The sequence below is a fragment of the Lacerta agilis genome, chromosome 8 (genome assembly GCF_009819535.1).
Source record: "Lacerta agilis isolate rLacAgi1 chromosome 8, rLacAgi1.pri, whole genome shotgun sequence".
NCBI lineage: Eukaryota > Metazoa > Chordata > Lepidosauria > Squamata > Lacertidae > Lacerta > Lacerta agilis.
Genome location: NC_046319.1, coordinates 55,792,437 through 55,814,610, shown reverse-complemented (window position 1 = coordinate 55,814,610; position 22,174 = coordinate 55,792,437). Strand labels below are relative to the sequence as shown.

The window sequence follows — 22,174 nt, the reverse complement described above, 5'->3', positions numbered from 1 at the left end:
GTCTGATTAGCCCTTGGTCTAGTCTTTGCCAACCTGGTTCCTTCCTATGTTTTATGATACAAATTCCATCAGTGGGTTGTAGCCCAAAACATAGGAAAGGAATCAGATTGGCAAAGGGTGATTTAGCCTGATGAAGAGTTCTGGAGAACTTGAAACCTTGTCACATTTTGTTAAACCTTGTTAAACCTTGCCACATTTTGGTTCCTATAAAGGAAATCCTCTATTATGGACGCTGTGATTTTTCTTATGGGTCCAAATGGCTACCTTTACTTCTCACCAACTTAAATATCATTTTACATCTCCTAAGATCAACGAGAAAAGGGATACAAGACTCTGAGTGGGGGTACAATGGCAGTGGGAAGGGATGGCAGATGTTACAAAGAAAAACTGGGGAGGGGAGCTTGTTGATATACATTCGCAAACTACCACCCCACCCTCCCCAACTGCAGCTTGCGGCTGAGCTATCTCTGTTCTTTTGCATACTGAACGTGGTTATGTGTGTGCAGATGTGTGTGTGTATCACTGTCCCTTAATGCAAGCCCATCACGGGCAGGGGCCTAATGGCTGCCATGGAAACCATATAGGTTTAGCTCAGGCTGCAAATAGTTATTGTAAGGCCAGCAGAAAACAGCCTCCCAAAATTCTCCACCCTATTTATGGATGGCAAAAATAGTGTGGGTGTGATTTTACCAAATATTTTTGGTTGAGGGAACAAAAAATTATTATTATTGATGATTATTTATTGGACTTATTAGCCACTAATTGACGAGGCGGAAGAAAGAATAATCAGAAAATGGTCTTCTGTGAAAGTTCACTTCTTTTAACATTGAGCAAAACTGTATTGTTAGCTCACACTGATGACCAGAGGAAGCAATGGGCTATGAGAGAATGACTGGGACTCGGTAGAAGTCCAGCTTGTTGCCTTTCTTCAATAATATTCGGTTTCTTTTCTGAGAAATTTCAGCCCACCTCTGGGTTTAGGCCTAGCTGGGAGACTGTGTCTTCCCCTCAGGCATGAGCCACAGGCCTTGCTTTCACAGCCTGCCCCGTGAAAGCAAGGCATTCCCTTCCTCTCCACCCCTTCAGTACTGTTTTTTCTAACTTTGGCTCAAACATGCCCTCAGAACGTTGTCAAAAGGTAGGGGGTGGTAGCATCACAGAGGGGACTGCTTATTTGCAAAAGGAAAAGAAAATGAAGTGTTGTCAGAGTAAGACACCTGTGAAGTTTCTGGGTATGTATGCACAAGCACATGAAAGAAAAGGCACCCAGGGAGAATTTAGGGATGCTTCAGGGATATGATCTTGGTCTGTTCTGATAAAATCTGATATGATCCATATCTCTAGACTAGAGTTTGGATGAGATATTGATTATCCACTGGTTTTTGAACATCCCAAATGTCCCAATACAGCTCTCGTTTAAAAAGTATATATCAAAAACTCAATTTTAAATGTGTACTTTTGAGGGATGGTGTTTAAAAATGGATTCTTGGAGAGGAATTGCGTTTAAATATGTATCTAATGTGGAAATTATTGTATGGATTTTTAACACAGACTATTGAGGAAACAGTTTGCAATAGAGTTATGAATGAAAACATAAAAAGCTGAGACAGACTGATCCATCTATATTCCTAGGAGAAATGAGTACATCTGCTATTTTAACAATAATGGTAACACTAACAACACACAATAACACCACTAATAAAAACTTGGTATTTATACCAGCACTCTGATGTCTGAAAAATGTTCCATATAATAATACCTCAAAAATCCTTTCAACAACATTTTAAGGCAACTCAGTGTAAGACATAATAAACCACATTTCATTATTCCCAAATTGCGGATTGCAAGATTGAGGTTGTGCATAGCTACCTCATGAATTCACGCTGGTGAAGATTTGAACCAGGGAACATTTAAACCAGGGAACTTTCCACACTTTTAAACCTTACCTCAGTAATCCTTACGGCAACACTTTAAGGCAGGTCAGAATTCTTACCCCCCAAATTGCAGATTGGAAACTGAGGCTGACAGCTACCTGGTGAATTTACAGTGGGTAGAGGTAAGATTCGAACCAGGGGACATTCCAGCTCACACAGCCCATACTATCAGACTTTGCAAAGAGCTCTCAGGGACAAAGGTAAAGGGAGAGAGAGGTGGTAGACAAGAACATGCACAGGAAATCTGGGTAAGTGTTCAACAAAGTTGTGGGTGTGCACATGCAACTAAGCCTAACCACCCTGCAGGGATGCAACCTTGCACATTCCCTTTGGGTCGAGATCAATAGTAGGCTTGTTGAAAATTTCTCGAACCTTAACAACAGCAGACCTCCATAAAGCACACAGTACCTCTTGCAAACTCACAACCTCTTCCCTTAGCACACATGCAAAGTTGAATGATGAGCTTGTGTCCTGTGGGCCAGAGTTGCCATTACTCTTGCCTGGCTCCTTACCCTGCCACCTTTAATTTGGCTATCAGGCCCTCCTGTCTCAGGGTTGGGCCACCTCCAGGGTTGGTGGGAGGCAGGAATGTGGCGCTGGCCGAGAGCCAAGCCTGCTCTCCCTTCATTCGGTCAAAACTTACCAGGTCTTTGGGCAGTTGGGCGATCACAGCAAAGGTGGAGAGCTGGCTGCAATGGCACTTGGTGTGAGCCGAGAGAGTTTCCACCGTCTGGCAGCTTTCGGTCTCCCAGTTCCCAGCGCCAACCTCCCTGATTGATGGAATGCGAAGGAGAAAGGAGAGAGAAGGAGAGATTTCAAATGATCAAACACTCACACAGCCCACATCCCTTCAGCGCATTGCCTGCATTAACCCTTTGCATGGCACGGCCCTAGTGATGCACTGGGTGAAGCAGGCTCTCTCTCTCTGTGTGTGTGCGTGCGCAAGTCAGGCACCAGGGTTCTGTCTGAGCGGCTTGCTTTATCTCCTGACCCAGTTGTTGGGGTGAAACATCTCCACTCCCTCCCCATCCTCCGGCAGAGATCTCAGCCCAGTGTCCCCCACCCCACCCCTGCCAATCCGCTCCCGGCATAGCCCTATGTTGCTACAGACTCATTTCCCTGGTGGGGAAGATTGGGGGACGTGGTTGTTTGTTGCTATTGCAGTAAGCATTGATTTAATTTGAAGGTTGATGCCGACAGGGATTTGGGAGAGGGAGAGACTGAGATGGGCATGGATTCTGGACTAAGGGGTGTGTGTGTGTGTGTGTGTGTGTGTGTGTGTGTGTCAGGCAGGGGTTCTCCAGGGTTTAGAGACAGTTAGTTTTCTGGCCTGCTCAGCAAACAGCCAAGGGTTGATACAGGCTGCTCTGGTGTTTTCATGTTTGCATGATAATGCAGCACAAAGATGGAAACCTCAAGCAAATTGAGGAACGGAGGGAGAAGCAGGAAGCAAATGTACAAAAGAAGGGGGAAAGGAGGGTATTAGAAGAGAATGGATTTCTGTATTTGAAACTCCCAGATGAATGATCTCAGGTCTGAAATGCACTGGACATTAAACTTTGTCTGCCAACCCTTTGTGTGAGCATGATAGTAAAAAAAGGGGGGGCAAGGGTACCATCCAAGAATTGAGAGGGGCCACAATGGATACAGCTGATCATGACTGGTCGCTGTCTCAAACCCGACAGCTAGCAGTACATTCCTCAGTCTGCATCATGAGACAGTAGTGAAGATAGTCAAGTATAGCTTTTTTTTAAAGGTATGTTTATGTGCTAGAGGTTTTCCCCCCCCTAAAACAGTGCAAAATTGTTTAATGAAACAGACACTTGATCTATCACACAAAAGCCTCCAGTGTGCATAGCTGATGCTTCAGCCGCACATCTGGATGTGTCCTTAATCCCATCCATATTGCAGTATTTATCTGGGCTGCACCTACGGACACTAATTGCTGCCTGTGACTAGAAGTAGATCAGGGCAATTATGGGGCGATGGTGGGCTGAAAGGGAGGGGGAGAAGGAGGGAGGGAGAGGGAAAACAGACTGGGGCAAAACCTCCCCTCCCCCACGAAGGACCATTGACTTCCAGCAGATGTGGTCAACCTGTGGCCTGTATGTCCCCTGATGCCTCCTGAAGGTGCCCCATTCTTCCATCACAGTAGAGGTTCCTCCTTTTTGTTACATTCATCCTCATTTTTTCCTGGTATGTAAAAGTGCCCCACCACCACACAGCTCTCTATGTAGTTTCAAAACAACTGGAAAGGGAAGTATTCAGGCACCCAACTGTTTCAGAGCAAACTGGTAGGCTCTACAGATATGTGTGCATATAGCACACTAAAATCAGAATGGAATAATTTTCAGTTGCTTTCCTTAACCCTCTTCACTTATGCCATCCTGTCTCTTTCATGGAAGTGCTTCCTCTGAGCAAGAATTTGGGTGATGCAAGGATGCTCAGGGAATGGTGTACCTGCCTCTGACAATTACACCCACTATTGGCTCACACCTGGGAGACAGGATGTTGGTTGGACAGGATGCTCGAGGACAAACCCTCCTGCACACCCAGAATTCTCAGACACTCTAATATGCAGGCTCTGCATGAACCATCCAGGCCACCATAGCTTCAGCCTCTTCCTCCTCCCTCTGGAGATTCAGCTCTGTTTTGCCCTGTGCATGCTTTGTCTCCCACCTCTCCCTTGTGCGCACGAGCAAGGCTCGAGACTGAAGCCCAGGAGCAAAGAGCAGACCCACAGCACACAAATAGCCCAGAGCAGGCCTAGGGGGGCACGTGGGCTATGTGGGGTGAGGCTGCAGGCCACATCTGGCCTGGGACTTTCCCCAGCCCTTGGCATTATTAGGTGCCCAAAAATAGCCTCTCAAAAATGACTGACATTTAGTTTGGTACACCGTTGGCTCAAATCTCTCTGACATTGCCATCTCCTATTCATGTTTCCATTTCAAACACCAAGCTTCACATACTGCAGCAGCCTTTGCCAAGGTGGTGCCCCGCAGAGGTTTTAAGATGCAGCCCCCCCCCCCCAGCCCCAGTCAGTGCACCCGCCTAAAAAAGGATAGTCTCTGTGGCCCTGATGTCACTCCAGCTGACTGGGGCAGTAAACTGCCTTGGGGCAAGCATGTATTGCATGTATGGAAGCCCCACCATGTTCAGCACTCAGCACCTCTAGCCAAAAAGGGCTCTCAGGTACTAGGGCAGAGAATAGCCTCCTTCTACCTGAGGCCTTGGAGAACTGCTGCCAGCCGGAGCAGATAGTATAAAGCTAAGAACATGGGAAGTGGCATCATTCCAGAACAGGCTATTTGTCCAGTATTGCCTGTTGTGGCTGGAAGTAGCTCTCCAGGATCCTAGGCAGAGAAGACTCTTTCACATCACCTCCCACCTCTTCCAACTGGAGATGCCAGTGGTTGAATCTGGCATGCAATGCATGTGCTCTACCCCTAAGCTACATTCTCTCTCCCAAACTAGAAGCAGCAGTGGTCTGAATCAGTATAAAAGAACTTAACGTGTTCAGTGGAAAACTCCTTTCATTCACCTTGCAAATACTTTGATCTTGTTTACCTACTCCACACCTGGTGGGGAAGCAGTGGATATTGCTGGCTGAGTAGATTGTGAATTCTATGGAGGTTTCAGCATCCTCAATAACCACAGAATGCTGAGGCTGGGACCTCCAATTTCTTTATTCGGCTAAAAGGGAAGCGTTCTTTCTCTGAGCTGGAAGAAGCACTGCAGCAGAAATGCAATTTAGTTTACTTGTAAACTGCGCTGAAAGGATTTGCATCCTGAGAGGCAGGATGTAATTAATTGTAATAAATAAATACATGGCTATGATGTACGGCAGAGATAGTGGCAACTGCTCTTTCTGATCTCAGATGTGCAGAGACATCGGAAGAGCTTCTGCTTCACCAGCACATTTAGCATCTGCTGGCACAGAAAACTCCTCTCTCTGGTCACACATTTCTAAATGGTTAAGAAGAACTGAGAAGAGGCCTTTTTATTTTTAAGGGTCAGGCACAGTTACCAGATTTTTTTCAATGAATCCAAGGACACAGGGAGTCAGTAGTGGGGATGGTGAGGCAAAAGATCCTGGGCCCAAGCACACATGCATATTGTATAAAGGTGCAAAGCCCTTCTTTCACACCCTGTGAAACATAAATGCGCAGAGTTTTTAAAAAACTGGGCAACGGCCGCCCACTTGCAACTCCCGAGCCTCCCCCGATCAGTCAAAACAAAGGGGGGCAGGAGATTTGTACCACTGGATGTCCCCGGTTCCCCTTTGGCAGTGGCGGTGGCAGTGGCAGTGGCAGTCAGCAGCCCCGAGCCAACCTTGTAGCGCAGTTGGCTCCGGCTGGCTTCAGGAGCTGATGTGTTGTGCACAAGACACATCATATGGGGACTTCTGGTAAGGAAAAATGGCGGGTGCCACAGCAGCGAGCAGCTCCTGAAGCCAGCCAGAGCCACCTGCACTACAAGGCTGACTCCGGGCTGCTGAGGCTGCTGCCGCCACGTTTCCTGGGGACAGATTTGCAAATCTGGGGACATTCTGGGGACGGAATTTGTCTGGGGACAGATTTGCAAATCTGGGGACTGTCACCGGAAACTGGGGACGTCTGGTAACCCTACAGTAGGAAGATGCTGTATCCATGCTGTATCCATCAATAAGCCTAAAGTATCAGCCAGGAGATATTCTGGATGGGCCGGAAGATGGAGCCAGGTCAAGAGGAGAAGAAGGGGTTGAAAATCAGACACGGCGCATTTTGTATGATTGCCAAACTATAGAACTTCAGTTTGTGTTAAGATGAAGGCAGGAGATAAATCACAGAATGTAGCTGCACATGGTTTCAAGCTGTGGGACTCTTTGGACTTTTATTAGAGTTTCTCAATGAGAAGATGAGCCATGTTGGCCAAGCTTCTCCAAAAAACAGCTTGCAGGTATGCAAGAGAATTATTGGTACATATTGTTGGGCCATACTATTCTAGTTCATGTGAATAAACTGTAAGACCCAACAGGCCCACCACATAAATCAAGGGTGGACCCTGGAATAATGTCTCAAATTCCTCTGCAATATACAGGTATGTGCCTATAATCTACATTTAACCAGGTATGGAGGGGTTGCTTGGCAGTCAAGTCAATGTGTTTAGGCTGAATGACTCACAACCCTGGAAGTAAAACAAGGAGCTGCTACTATCAAGATTCTGTTCGGTACAACTGGTGCACTGTGTAGGATCTAGAAAGGATGCAGCCCATAAGAACATAGGAAGAGTCTTGCTCCTAGATCAGGCCAAGGCCAGCATTCTACTCTCACAGTGGTGAACCACATGCCTTATGTGGGAAGCCCACATAAGAGTGATTGCAGTAGTGCTCTTCCCACTTGAAATTCTCAACAACTGGTATTCAGAGGCACAGTGGAGGCAGGACATAGCCAATGGGCTGTAGCCCATACCTAGAAGGCTTGTCATCTGTATTAGACTAGGAAAACGAGTACGGAAAAAAGAGGTGAGGGGTTTGGAAGCAGCAGGGAAGCAGTAGGGAGTAGGAGAAGATGCTATTGCAACACTTGCACCCATCACTCAGCCAAAATGTTCAGCCAGCAGCTACTCAGGTTGAGTGAGAAGGTTAGAGGATCAGGAGGCAGGAGTGGCACTCAAGAGTGGGAGTGGGCTATTGCCTTCGAACCCTGCTTGGAGGCTTTCAGAAGCAGCTGATTGGCCATAGTTAAAAGTAGGATGCTGGACTAGATAGAGCTTTTGTGTAATCAGGCAGGCAACCCTAGAGATGTCCTAGCACACCCATTGTATCTTTAAGGGACATTCAAGCTCCATAATTATTCTATAGCTAAGCAATACAGCAGCACTGGCAGATAGATGGACAAGCCTCCGAAGAATGGGAACAGAACACTTGAATTCCCAAGGTTTTACTGGAGTAATTTATCAAATGCTATTTATTAGGAAACAAAGCACAGAGGCTCACAAGCAAAAATGAGACGGTAACACTGAATTATAAAAGCTAACTTACACTGCAGGATACTGAGTGTGTGTGTGTGTGTGTGTGTGTGAGAGAGAGAGAGAGAGAGAGAGAGAGAGAGAGAGAGATTTTTTGCTACTCCACTTTTCTTCCACTGTTTCCCCGGTGGTCACCCATTCAAGTGCTGGCCAGAAGCAGATAGCTTCAACAAGGTGGTCTCTTCATGTGCCTTCAGACCACACCACTGGAAGAAGGCTGGATTCTCAAGTCTTCCTACAGATCAAGCTACTATAAGTTTTTCACAAAGCACTTCACACTTATGCTGTGCCTAGAAAGCATGGATCTGAGCAGTGTTCTGCTTGACCCACACTTTCTAGGCACAGGTCAGAGTGGTTTCCCCCCTGCCCCGCTCCTTAGTGATATATCAGAACAAATAGCACTCCTGAAAAACCCCAATTGCCATTTGCTCCAATTGAGCACTAAAGAGCAGTTTTCCTTGGTGGAAAGCAGTAGGACAAGAGGAAGTGTGGATAAGCCCCAAGTCTCTTGTTTCCTAGGCATCCCTTGGGTTGCAGGGAAGTGGTTCGCTATATCAGTTGAAACACAAATACTAACACTTGTATGGAAACGAAACAAAATGCCAAGAGGAGATGACTGTCTTATAGAGTCATGTGACTTCTACCCAATGGGGTCTCACAGCTTGGTATATAATAACTAATTTCCTACAAAGATGTTTAATGCATGTAAACATCTATGCATCACCCAACATATTAAACCCTACTTTCTTGCAGTTCAAATTCACATTAAAGCATGCAAACGAAGCAACACATGCAGGCATCTGCTTCAGCTGGATATGAGTTCCAGTGATTAACAAGTCCGCAGGAGTTATCACCAAATTAACTCTTCATGTTGAATGTCCATTCACTGTTCATGAACTAACCTCATGAGGTGTGGAAATCTCTCTTCTCACCTAAGTTCTTTGATGTGAAGGGAGACCCCACTTCAAAGGAAGGAGAAATCTTAGTCACTTTGCATTGCAAGCATCATAGGTAGAGATCAAAGAGTTTTTAAAGGGTTATCTGCTGCAGGAACAAATCCATCATTTATGGAAGATGACTTTGGTGTCAGAAGAATGTCTAATGGATTTCTTTGAAACTTGCAATCAAACTGACAGAGTATCGCTTAGAGAAATTAAGAAGGCTCAAATCCACAGGAGAAACAAATATTGGAGCTCTTTTGGCCAGAAGAAGAAAGAAACACAAAGCCCAGTGAATAACTTGGACCCAAACCTTATTAGTGCATGGATAGCAGACAATGAGGAGCCTCACCTAAATTTATCTGACCTACTCTAAGAAAAGCATGAGGCCATTATGCAAATAGATACAGGACATGATTGCTTCCAACTAAATCATACTCAATTGAACTCAATGAACTCATGACAAACTTAAGCCTACTTATTTCAATGGGTCTACTCTGAGTATGGCTTAGTTGGATATAATCCATCTGAAATATTAAAAAATAAGTGATACAGGGGTACAACATTGTTTGTCCTTTTCCATTGTTGCCAGTAAGCAAGGTAAGGGTCAGAATGGTGAGTAAAAGAGCTCAAATAAGAAAACAAATCTCCTTAATAAAAGCTGTAAGCCCTATTTTTTGTGTTACACAGCTGCTCATTGACTAGGTTCCACAATTCATCTATGGAGGCGGCAGGTGAGATGTAACAACATGGTTACATCTCACCCCAACTCCTCTTCTCTTGAGCTGGTTATGTCAGTTTGAAAAGTACTAGTCCTGCAGAAAGAAGAGGTTCTTCTCGTGAGTCCCCATTTTTTCCTCTTACTCAGATTAAAATATGATCCAAATGAGGATTTCCATCTTACCACCACCAACATCCAGTTGCCCATTGGAAAACTAGGATTCACAAAGCCTTCAATGCTGTATCTATTTACCTGGTAGTAAATTCCACTGGATTTTCTGCTGAGTAGGCAGCAAAAATTGCTATGTAAGAGTGCTGGAGGGGTGGGAGGGGAGAGGGCAAAATCTCCCTCTTCTTATTTTGCAGTGGGAATGCTACCCTAGACCTGTACTTCATAATGGAAGAGTGAGGAGGGAGTTTTGGGGATGTGATTAGGTGGGATGTACAGAGTCAGAGCGGGTGGGAGAGCTAGCCAATTTGCACTGGCTCAGAAATGAACTGTGTTATTTCCCCCAATTACTATTGGGATAGCTGTGTTCATTTCCAAGCCAAGTCAAGCAGAGCTGGGGAGCTTTCCCCATCACTAGGGAGAAGCTATCTCCTTATTTACTGTCCCATGCAGTTTCTCTTTACAGCTAAAGCCAGGAATTAAAGTTATAAAACAAATGGGGGGGGGAAGTGACTCAATGGACAAATGCTTGTTTTGCATGCAAAGGATCCTAGGTTAAATCCCTGTTACTTCCAGGTAGGGCTGGGGAAAATTCATTCGGAAAACCCTGGAGAGCCACTCCCAGTTAGTAAAAGCAGTAATGAGCTATGTGGAATAACATTTTGACTTGGCAGAAAGCTGTTCCCCATGTTCCTATTAACCAGTCCTTGATGGAGATTAGGGGAATAACTTGGTTAGGAGTCATAAGGAGCCACAGGACAAGAAAACAGAGGAGGAGGCATCAGCAGCAAAATGAGCGTAAATTCTCAGTGGGTAGGAATGGGCACACAATTCTACGTAAATGCCTTGCCTGCACTAGCTGCCCCACACGTAGCTCTTGCTACTGGTTATTCGTGAACGTCTCCGAGAATTACATTTGCCTCAGCCTACAATTCCAAGGTCTCCTCCAAATTCCATCAGCAACAGGGACGTCTAACATCTGGCCCAGGGGCAGTCTCAATCCTACCTCCCGCCCACCCAAATGTTTCTGTCGCCCCAATTTTCTATACAGAAGTGGTAAATACTTTTTTTTTTTTTAAATGAAGCAGACATAGCATTTAGTTCCTGCCTAGCTCAGTGCCCCATTTGGAAGGGCAAGTTCTCCCTTCGCAGACATCAGATTTAGCATTTCACGAGTGGGAAGAGGGTGAGAACCCCCCACCTCATCTGAGTTGCTGTGTAGGTGCACATGTGAATGCAAGAGTATGGGTGACTGCACTCGTGGTCACTGCTGGGCGAATTAGCTGTCTAGAATAACAGCTTCAACTACCACACCAGCTTGTGGGTGTGCCACTCTGTAGTTCTGAATCCCAGCTGGAGGCTTAAGTGCAAACCAAGAGATGAGCACTGCAGCTACTCCTGTTACAACGAGGGGAATCTGTCCTATTTTATCCTCTGCCACTGTCCTCCCTCCCGGCCAGCTGATAATGAATTACATCTGGCAAGCAGGAGGCATCCATCTCTAAGCGCCCGCTAATCAATAGCTGTTATTAACAAAGTTAACCCACAGTGGGGAGTGCAGAGGGGAGGGGCAGTTGGCCTCGTTAAGGGAGCCTGTCACTCTTGGCACAGGCAAGGAAGCGAGAAGAGATATTGTCAGGTTCCTTTTTGATGTATGATAATGAAATGTGCAACTACAATACTGTGCTGCAAATGAGGGACATTTCAGCACTGAAGGACTGGATAGCCCTCCTTGCCGGCTCCAGGTAGCATTGAGAGAAAGAAAGGAGAGGGATGGGGCTCTCACAGTCCCTGCTGCTTTGCTTAAGACCTACATTCTGCAATCTTGGGGGAGAGAAGCTTTATCAAAAACCAGTATCTGGGCATTGTGTCTTTGGAGAAAGAATATGGAATAGCTGCATCCTTCAGAGCCAGTGTGGGATAGTGGCTGGAGTGCTGGACCAGGACCTGGAAGACCAGGGTTCAAATCCATCCTCAGCCATGAAGCACACCAGATGACCTTGGGTCAGTCACAGTTTCTTAGTCTAACCCTCTTCACAGGATCATAGTGATGATAAAATGAGGAGGGGCAGTACTAAATACACTACCTTGAGCTCATTGGAGGAAAGGGAGGATATAAATGTAATCAAGTACAACTGCAGAAAAACAGTGCTGGAAAAAGGAAAATCTTCTTCACACTGAAAAGTTCTTAAAGTAGGTTTTCATAACTGAGAGAGGGAGAGAGGTGCTGCAATGTAAGAATAGCTAACTAGGTGGTCCCCCTGTGCCCAAGCTATCCAAATATCCACAAGTCAGCTGTGAAACAAAAACCTGCTTTATTAATTTATTAAGATATACCAGGCATGTCCAACTCCCAAGAGACTGCAATCTACTCCCACTAGAAAAAAACTGGCAGTGATCTACCCATTGGCTTTTTGAGGGGAGGAAGACCCGAAGTTGTTGAACAACAAGGTTGAATTAATCCTGAATTGGGCCTGGTCTGAAATGAGTTGAGGTAGTTTCAGATGGGTCCCAAGTAGGTCTAATCATTCTGAAGGGCTTTGTACTGATCCTGGACCTACTAGTAGAGTGGACCCCTTGCAGAAGGGCTACCATGCCTCCAGCTTTTATGAACTCATGTGAAGAAACAACAAGAATAAACAAGTTGTGGCCATTTTACTTTTATTTATTTTTTCCATTTCATTTTTTTGAACAAAGCAAATTTTAAAGTGGCCAGCACAGAACACCTGGATCTTACTGTCCGAAATTTGTAAGGATTAACCCCCTCTTGAGGGAATACCATGACTCATGCACCTATGTGGGGGGGGGGACCAGACATGTCATGGCCATTTTGGTTTCCCAGTGCAAGTTAATGGGAGGACTGAAGGTTTGCATTTCTGGATTTGGGGTTTGACTCAGTTCAAACCAAATCAGGGCCACAAATCAGGGTCTGAACTGAATTAGGGGGGGGGGTGCTGCTTGTGCAGCCTTAGCCATCACTAACTCTCGTAGAAGCAAACTCCTGATGTTCTTTTTTTGGTCCATTGTGGATCTTCCAACATTCAGCTGCACTGGCTCCTCCTAAATTCTTGTATCATGAGAGAGGGAGAGGATCTCTCTATCTACTTTCTCCTCACTGTGCATAATTTTATACACCTCTATTAAGTCCCTCTATACTTGCCTTTCCCCCCCTAAACCAGAAAGCCTAAATGAAGGTCACCCTGTGAAAACCACATATGAGCAGAAAATTGAGTCTGGCCAATCTCAACATAACCTTCAAGCTGATGGACTCAGCTAGGGAGTCTATTAGGCAGCATGGTGGGTAGAATGCCGGCAGAATCTCTAAACTATTCCAGGTCTCAAATTCTAGGAGCACACCTTCCTTCGTAGGCAAGACAGCAAGCCACTGGGTAATTTTGAAGAGCTAAAATACTTTTACAGATTGCTGTCATTCCACATCCATGGGCAGAGACAATATTGATGGCCCTCCATCTTAAAGTGATAATATTACAAATACACAGAAAACATATCTGAGCAGACACAGATGCCGCAGCCAACCAGGTCTCAATGATGTACAAAGATCCCATCCTGAATGTATTAAGTAAGAGAGGAGAAAGACAGAGACAAAAGGTCTTGCTTGTTGCAGTCTCGAGTTCATAACAATATTCTCACTCCCACCCCCTCAATCCAAACAGGCTCCCCATACATCTGTCCTTCTTTCTCCAAGGTCCAACTACTGTAATCCATCCAACACATAACATAGGCAAAGAACGACTCTGACCCAACACATCTAAGGTGGCTTTTAAAGATGTCAAACCTTGAGTACATGGTTACAGAAAAGCTACAGTGGAAAGTGTCAGCTGCAGATCTTACCTCAATTCAGTAGGATCCAGCTCATAGGGATACCCTAACAAAAAATCTGCAACTCAGAGGTGCAATTAGCCAGTCGCCTATTCCCCTGGATTTGAGTAGCAATGTAGTGCCTAGCCAGGGGTGAGTGTTATTGCAATGTTCTCCTGCCAGTTAGTATTCTTTCTTGCCACAGGGGGACAATCTAGTGTCCAGGAGAGTGGGGATGGGAATGGAAGAAATAAGATAACATTAACAGTGGGTTAAAAATGACTGTTTGCAAGGGATGACACGTGTAGATGCATCTTGCTTCACACAAGCTTCATTCCCATGCACTAGAGACTTCCATGCTACCCAAATCAGTCACCCTTCCTCTCTCTCAGTCATATGGGTGTGCCCACCATCTGCATGTGTGCTCTTACACAAACCCACACTGTAGCAGAATAAAGTGTACTCACACTTTGGTGTACTCCCAGGTCACACACTGTGGATGTAAGGTGCCCTGAAGACAATGCAAAGAAGGAGAGTGATCAGTTGGGTGTCAGGTGCCAGCATGGCTAAACTGGGTATTGTGAATACAACGAACATAATTTTCTGGTTTCAGTGGCTACTTATGAGGGGTTTGCTTTTGTCCTCAAAAGGGCAAAGCTCTGCCCAGATGTGCAATGCATTTCAGAAGTTCACATTTGCAATCGCAAGCTCTTATTGTCAGCTGCCCTTGAAGGGAGAGATAGAAACATCCTTAATAATGAAAGATCTTCATCATCTGATTCAAAGGAGAATTTTTACTCCTTAATAAATACTTTTTAAAAAGAAGAAGAAGAAGCTTCCATGCTGAGCAAAAATACATTGAGCCATGCAATATTATTTTTCTTTTTCAGAGAGGTCTTATTAAAGAGGATTTTCCCTTGGGAAAAAATATTTTCAGATTGCACAGGGAATAAATACCAGACTGAGTTGCTGTTTCTTTTTGTGCTCATTTCTCTGTTTATTAATAATTCTTTTTGTTCCACAATTGTTGTTTTTCTCCCTGACCACCAACCCCCCAAAGACAAATGGGGGGGGGAGGGAAACATGTCTCCCCTTACCTTGCCAGACATATATTGTTTTCATTAGGGGAATTCACTTTCCCTTGAAACCCAAGGCGGTTTTCTACTTGAAATTCTGTGATTGTGGGTATTTTGTACCAACTATGTTTGAGGGGAACACAAGTCACCTTCATTATCCAGTTTTTGTTGTATGCTGAAGATACACCTCTTCATGCTATCTCTTGAAAGATGTGTATTTTAGGACACACTCTACCTGTGACTTAAATTTGTTTTAAAGTGTTTTTAATGTTGTATTTCACATTGATGTGATTTTCCCTTGGACCTCCTAGTGAAGGGTGGGCAGTAATGGGTATGGGCACTACTGCAGGAGAACCTTATACCACTTACATTGATGATATGGGACAACTCCACCATGATCAAGGGCTCCATGGCCTTGGTTGGGGGCTTCACCGTCACCGTGAGAACTTTGGACATGACAGCCAGGGGACTTCTGTGGGTGGAAGAGAAACAGGTTGTTTGCAAACAATCCTTTTGGCATTTGAGTGTGTGATGTCATGTACATACCCCTTCCACATGCCACCTCCACAGCCACTCACCTAGGAGGAGGCAGGATTAATCCCAATGTGCGATACAAGATGGCACCAATGACAAAATAAGACGATTCATCTGTTTCTGCAGAGATATATTGGGGAGGGAGGAAAGAACAGTATTGGTTAGAGATGGTTCTAGACCAGCTCATATTAGTTGATGGGGGAAGCTCATTTGGGCTTGAACTGGAATGAGCTAGCTCTGGGCAAGTTAATTTGGTTTGGCGCACACATTTTATGCTATGGTTCAGTTATGCTCCCAGTGAGGTTACTGGGAATATGACAAGGTCTGCAGGCTGTTACACCCCAGCTCTCCTGAGATTCTGATTCTCCTCATACAGATGTATGGGAAGGGGAGTGCTTAAATGGCTGCTCACACTCCACCCCATTCCAAGTCAGGCCATTGTTTCATCTGGCTCTGTAGTCTCCACAATGATTGGCAGCTTTGCAGGGTTTCAGGCAGGGAACATTCCCAGTTTTACCCTGGAATATTTTGCATGCAAATCACATGCTCTAACAGTGAGCTACATCCATTCCATTGTTACAACAAGGTCAGTATTATTTACACTGACAGGTAGTGGCTCTTTGGGGTATAATCCTGGAGTCTTTTCCTGCCCCTCCTGGAGAGTTACAGGTAGGTAGCCGTGTTGGTCTGCCATAGTCAAAACAAAACAAAATAAAAAATTCCTTCCAGTAGCACCTTAGAGACCAACAAAGTTTGTTCTTGGTATGAGCTTTCGTGTGCATGCACACTTCCAGTTGGTCTCTAAGGTGCTACTGGAAGGAATTTTTTATTTTATTTTGTTCCTCCTGGAGAGGTCATGCATTTCATCTGAGGCTTTTTGTGTGCCACGTGTGTAAGCTTTGCCCCTTTCTCTTCGGGAAGAATCCAGGCTCTCTTAGCTCTCTCTTCAAAGAATGTTTAAAATCCAGAGATAGAACGAGAGATCTAAGAGGCTCCCAAATTCCAGAGTCACAGAACAATACAGGGGCGTGGGAACATAGGAAGTTGCCTTATACCGAGTCAGAACATTGTTCCATCAAGCTCAGTATTGTCTACACTGGCTGCTAGGCCTTTACACAACTCTCCAGTGTTTTAGACAGGAGTCTCTCTCTCAGCCCTACCTGGAGATACCAGGTGCTGAACCTGGGACCTAGATGCATTACCACTGAGCCATAGTCCTTCCCCAACACACACGGACACAGACCACATACCAGATGAGGAGAGGCTGAGCACTTCCTTGGGGATGAAGATCTTATCCTCAGAGTGGCGAGCCCAGTCTTTCATTCCACGCCGCCCTTTCATGGGGAAGTTGATGTCACTGGAGACAGCAGAAACCGGCTCTCTCTGGATGCTGATTACTGCCAAGGGTGGGGGAAAGAAAGTGGGGAGGGGAGGGTGTCACTACTGGGTATTGTGGCGGCGGGGGGGGGGGGATTCATTTTGCCCCTTTGCTAACACTCCAGACCTCTAGAGCAGGAGTCCCCAAACAAAGGCCCGGGGGCCAGATGCGGCCTAATCGCCTTCTCAATCCGGCCCGTGGAAGGTCTGGGAATCAGCGTGTTTTTACATGAGTAGAATGTGTGCTTTTATTTAAAATGCATCTCTGGGTTATTTGTGGGGCATAGGGATTCGTTCATATATTTTTTTTCAAAATATAGTAGGGCCCCCCACAAGGTCTGAGGGACAGTGGACCGGCCCATGGCTGTAAAAGTTTGCTGACCCCTGCTCTAGAGCCTCAGTGGTGGAGGGACCAAGCCTAGTATGCTAATTGGGACAGTGTGGTCAGTGGACTCAGAGCCTCCCTGACTGCAAGTGAATGCAAGTGGTATTCCCTATTGTTTTTTTTTTTTAAGTCTGTGAACATTACCTAAATAATTACATTGTTTCTGTAGTGCTTTTGACGTTCCCCTTTCATTGAAATGCCTGTAAATTAATGATGTAATCAATTACATTAGTTATGGCCATAGCAGATAGTGAGACAAGATGTGGGCTGTAGTAGTAGCTGAACTGTAGTGGAATGGAGGCAGAGCTGATTGCAACGAATGCAGCCCTGGATGGAAGTTGCTGCTTTCTCACCACCATACTCACAAAGGCCTAGCAAGTGACCTCAGGGACCCTGGATTGGAGCAGACACAACCTCCAGGACTGTGGACTTGGTGTACAACCACCCTGCCCTGTTCCCTTCCCAACAACCAAGCAAGGAAGCCATCCCTCCATTCTCTTCCAGCCACTCACCCAAGTTGTCCGTGACGATGAGCGAACTCTGGAAGGCCTTGAGTGCATCTCCGACCAGGTGGATGAAATCCTCCACCACCTTCATCAGGAGCACAGAGCCGGGCATGACCTGTGAGGCAGAAGGAGGTGTTAACACAGGCTGGGGGTCCCCACAGCCTAGCCCCGCACACAAGGCATGTCAGCTCACCTGCTGTGCATCTTCCCACTTCTCCCTGTTTTCCGCATCCACCATGTAACTGACGACTTGGAAAAACCGCTGTGGGAGGAGAGGAGAGGTTGAAGTGCAGGCGTTGGGAAGGCTCCAGTTGTCAACCTTCACCAACCTGGCACCCTGCAGATGCTTTGGACTACAGCTCCAATTAGCTCCAGCACATTGCTGGCTGGAGTTAATCAAAGATGTAGTCAAAAACATTTGGAGAGTATCAGGTTGGCGAAGGATGCTGTATTCAAAATTGATCTTGTGGGTAGGCAGGAGCCCTCTTGAGAAATACTGCTACTCATGAACACTGTTTTTCTTTTGTTTTCCTTTCTGCTAAAATGTTCATATGAAATATTAGCTGATATCACCATGTGTGTATTAAATGATTCAGCTCAGCAGGAACATCCATAACCTCAACATTTTGCAGTTGGTAAATTACATTAGGCAATTCTCTTCAAAATCTAGCTTTTGGCAGGGGAGAGGGAAGAAGCCGAAGTGCGCAGGGATGAGTGTGAAACTGTGCAGGCAGCACCTGGCAAAATCTCAAGGCACAGGGAATAGCTAAACAGAGTTTCCAGTGGTAAGAGGAGGAACATAACTGCCACAAGTCACTTAATGCAAAATAAGCAGATTTCTGCCAACCTGTTTGATCTGCAAAAAATTATGCAAGTCACAGAATATTGCCTTCCAAGTGGAAGAATTTGGTTTTGTTTGAAAGACATCTGGATTCATGGCTTCTTGTTGCTACCTATTAGGGATGCTGGACTATTTTGCCTGGTCTGCATTTCAGTGGGTCACTGAATTTTCAGTGACTTGACCTAATTTGCATTTCCTAGTCTAATATGCAAATTATAACACAGTTACTCTTTTGGACTGCAAAAATTTTGTGATGAAAATTTTGGCTCAAAATTTGCCTATTTTTTGGGGGGGAATGCAGACAAAAATGCATTTTTGGAGAAAATATTTAAATGGGCATTTTTGTGTGTTTTAAAAGAAATCATAGAAAAAGAGACAGGATGGACTCATGACTGAACACATGGAAAACTGACACTAACAGGAAATTGGCTGATCCGTCCACTCTCTGTCATATTGTGAGGCAAACAAGCCTCTTCTGTTACAATGGCCCTGCAACACATGTGCCTTGAACCTGCGTCTTTCCTGGCCGGAATGGTACCTGAACATCATCTGAGGAAGGGATGTAGGTGGCTCTCTTGTAAGTGTCTGTGACATTGCGCAGGATCTCCACCGAGAAGAGCAGGTCTCCGCTGTAGTACGTCTTCCGGGCTACAAGCTCCAGCAGGCCACGGACCACCTGAGACATTCCCTCACCTGCCAGCATGCGCTGCCCCTTGGCCAAATGCTCTCGGAGCTTTAATCAGATGGGGGAGTGTGGGAAGAGAGAGAGAGAGAGAGAGAGAGAGAGAGAGAGAGGTGGAGAAAGATAAGGCTGGGGATGGAGTAGGATCATTAGGCTTACATTGAGAGACCCTGAGTGGAGGATTCTCTAGCCAAGGCCCATTGTAACTCAGTGGAAGAGCAGCACACCTGTTTCAATCCCCAAGGCTCCTGTTTCAATCCCCAGGAACGCCAGTGAAAAAGCATTCCATGTAACGGGTCCGCCAATGCAGATCAGCTTCTACCCACCCGGTGCCCTCCAGGTGTTTTGGACTTTATAACTTCCATCAGTCCCAGCAAGCATGGCCAGCTGGCTGGCTGGGGCTGCTGGGCTCTGTACCTCAAAATATCTTGAGGGCACAAAGCTGGTGAAAGCTGGTACAGATAATATGAAGATAAATGTGTCAACAGACTACATCAGTATAAGGTAGATCCTGGGACTAAGGGCTTGTTTCTGAGCAGGCACACATAGGATTGCATGTTCCTGTGATAATTACTTAATTAAATTCTTCCCCAACACATTTTGCACTACCTTTGCCAGGGGAGAATGCAAACCCATAAACATATACTTGCCTACCAACAACCTCATCGCTGAAAATGCCAGCATCGGTCATCACTGATTTGATTGGTATCAGTGCATTCACCTTAACTGGTTTTGCCTACTGCATTTTCTGTGCAGTTTGTGCACCCCTCCCTTTCCGTGCTCAGCAACACCTCTCCAACCCCTACATCAACCCCCTCCCCCCTTTATATATATATAAAAAGACAAGATAGGGAAAGGGCTGAGACTGTAGCCAAAAGGGATAAAAAGGGAAGAGAGAAGGTCTGTTTGCCAGCCAGAGTCTGCACCTACTGAGAGATGTAAGTATCGGTATTCGTGGGAGATGCAGCGTGCGAAGCTGGGCGTGCCCCAGAAAGCCACACCTTGGGAGTTGAGCAAGCACCGGCGGCTGGCAGACCCTAGGAAAGAAGGTAAACCAACAGGTAGCACTTGTGGCTGAAGGTGCCCCAAATGCCCAGCCACCTCCAGGCCAGTCCCCAGAAAGAACCCTCAAACAAGGGGGTGTTTGCAACAGGAAATGGGCTGAACTTTGGAGGAGAAGGGTGTCTGGTGGTCATTTTAGGCTCACTATCTGCCCAGTAAGGCATATTTGATGCATGTACTTTTTGGGATCCCATCTCATCACATCCAGGTACATCAAAATCAAACTAAACAACAATCTACCTCTTCCTACCTTTGTCAGAATAACTATCTTAAAACAAACTGAACTTCATCAGCTCTGGCAAAAGAATTAAACACACAAAAAAGAAATGTTTTTGCCTAATACTGAAAGCTCATCAGTTCAGTGACAACCTAAATTAGGGTTGCCATACAGATATATCTGGAATATTGCAGTCAGCAGCAGTGTCTGGGCGGAAATGTCTGGGAAAATCCAGATGTATGGTAACCCATGTTGGCAGTGCCATTTTTGCCATTTCCCCATAAAAATAGCTTCAAAACAGACTTCAATTTTGCCCAAGAAGCTCAGCAGCAGCAACAACAAAGAGCTCAACAATTTTTCTGTCCGGATTTTCACTGTTTGAAATATGGCAACCCTAGCCTAAATCTCCTCAGGAAGTATGTTCCACTATTGGAGGACTCTCCATTGAGAAGGCCCTATGATTCTGACTTTAGCCACAGAGGCTGCCCCAACAGCCCTCAACCCATGAACAGGGGTGTGTGCTCCCAAAACAATTAAACTTTGAACTGAGCTTGGCAGTTACAGAAACAAGCAGTGCAGATTTGTCAATATTGGTACGTGATCTCATGCAATCTCTGGGGCATCTTTAAGAGCAGCCCCACATAGAGCACATTACAGTAATCAAGCCTGGAGATTATTAGGGGATGGCTTCAGGGGCGTAGCAAGGTAAATTGGTACCTGGGGGCAACAAAAAAAATTGTCACCCCCCAGGCATTTTCTTACAAAGGAATAAAAACAAATAATAATAATAATAATAATAATAATAATAATAATAATAAAAAACAACTTTTATTTATATCCCACCCTCCCCGGCCAAAGTTGGGCTCAGGGTGGCTAACATCAGATACATAACATTGGTATAAAATCAAACAATAATTAAATTACCTCCTAAAATCATCTCAAAATCAAATTAAAGTCTAATTAGATGGCTTTCCACAGGGTTAGGGTTGGGAACAGTAAGTGTTCTCTGAACTAAAATTTCAGCCTTCATGACACAGGAAAACAGCCAAGTGAACAGCTATTTTGGTGGAGGAGGGTCAAGATATTAAATTTCATATGTAGCTATATAATCCCTAGTATAGTAAGATAAGACCTTCGGAGCAGGCATTTAAAAAAAAATCCCAATCCCCCCCCCCAAAATGTTCCTTGATAATTTGTCACCCCCTCCATTATGGAACCCCGCCCCTGGATGGATTATTATGGCCAAGCCATCAGAGTTTAGGACATGGGTAGGCAAACTGAGGCCCGGGGGCCAGATCTGGCCCAATTGCCTTCTAAACCCGGCCCGTCGACGGTCCAGGAATCAGCATGTTTTTACATGAGTAGAATATGTGCTTTTATTTAAAATGCATCTCTGGGTTATTTGTGGGGCATAGGAATTCGTTCTCCCCCCCAAAAAATATAGTCCGCACCCCCCCCCCAATGTCTGAAGACAGTGGACTGGCCCCCTGCTGAAAAAGTTTGCTGACCCCTGGTTTAGGAGCAGCCACAGCTGGACAACTAGATGGCGTTGGAAACAGCCACACAACACTGCAGCCAACTGAGCCTCTAGCAACAAGGTAGACTCAAGGAATGCACTCAGAGTACAAACTTGGCCTTTCAGAAGGAGTGCAACCGCATCCAGAAGGAGTTGTTCAGCCAGTCCTTGGACTCAAGAACCACCAATCCATAGCACCTCCATCTTGCAAGGATTAGACCAGTTTATGGTCCTCATCCAGCCCACTATCACCCCAAAATGCAGATTTACCACCTGAAGAGCTTCATCTAATTTTGATGTTAAAGACAGAACTCCCACCAGCATCCCACTCATGGAACTCCCCTGGCGCCCACATTGTTCTTCAGGTGCCAGGAAGGGACCTTTTGATG

The 22,174-nt window shown here is 45.5% G+C and overlaps 1 protein-coding gene across 1 annotated transcript in view; it reads right to left on the bottom strand.

Moving 5' to 3' along the window:
• Window positions 1-22,174, bottom strand: part of ADGRB2 (adhesion G protein-coupled receptor B2) — a 115,861-nt gene that overhangs the window by 38,249 nt on the left and 55,438 nt on the right. The window contains exons 7-15 of the mRNA XM_033157650.1: window positions 19,921-20,027; window positions 18,847-19,041; window positions 17,661-17,729; window positions 17,474-17,582; window positions 16,450-16,596; window positions 15,244-15,319; window positions 15,035-15,137; window positions 14,057-14,100; window positions 2,578-2,704 (exon numbers count right to left, since the gene is read on the bottom strand). Coding sequence (XP_033013541.1) covers window positions 2,578-2,704; window positions 14,057-14,100; window positions 15,035-15,137; window positions 15,244-15,319; window positions 16,450-16,596; window positions 17,474-17,582; window positions 17,661-17,729; window positions 18,847-19,041; window positions 19,921-20,027 — 977 coding nt within the window. The remainder of the gene's footprint in view (window positions 1-2,577; window positions 2,705-14,056; window positions 14,101-15,034; window positions 15,138-15,243; window positions 15,320-16,449; window positions 16,597-17,473; window positions 17,583-17,660; window positions 17,730-18,846; window positions 19,042-19,920; window positions 20,028-22,174) is intronic.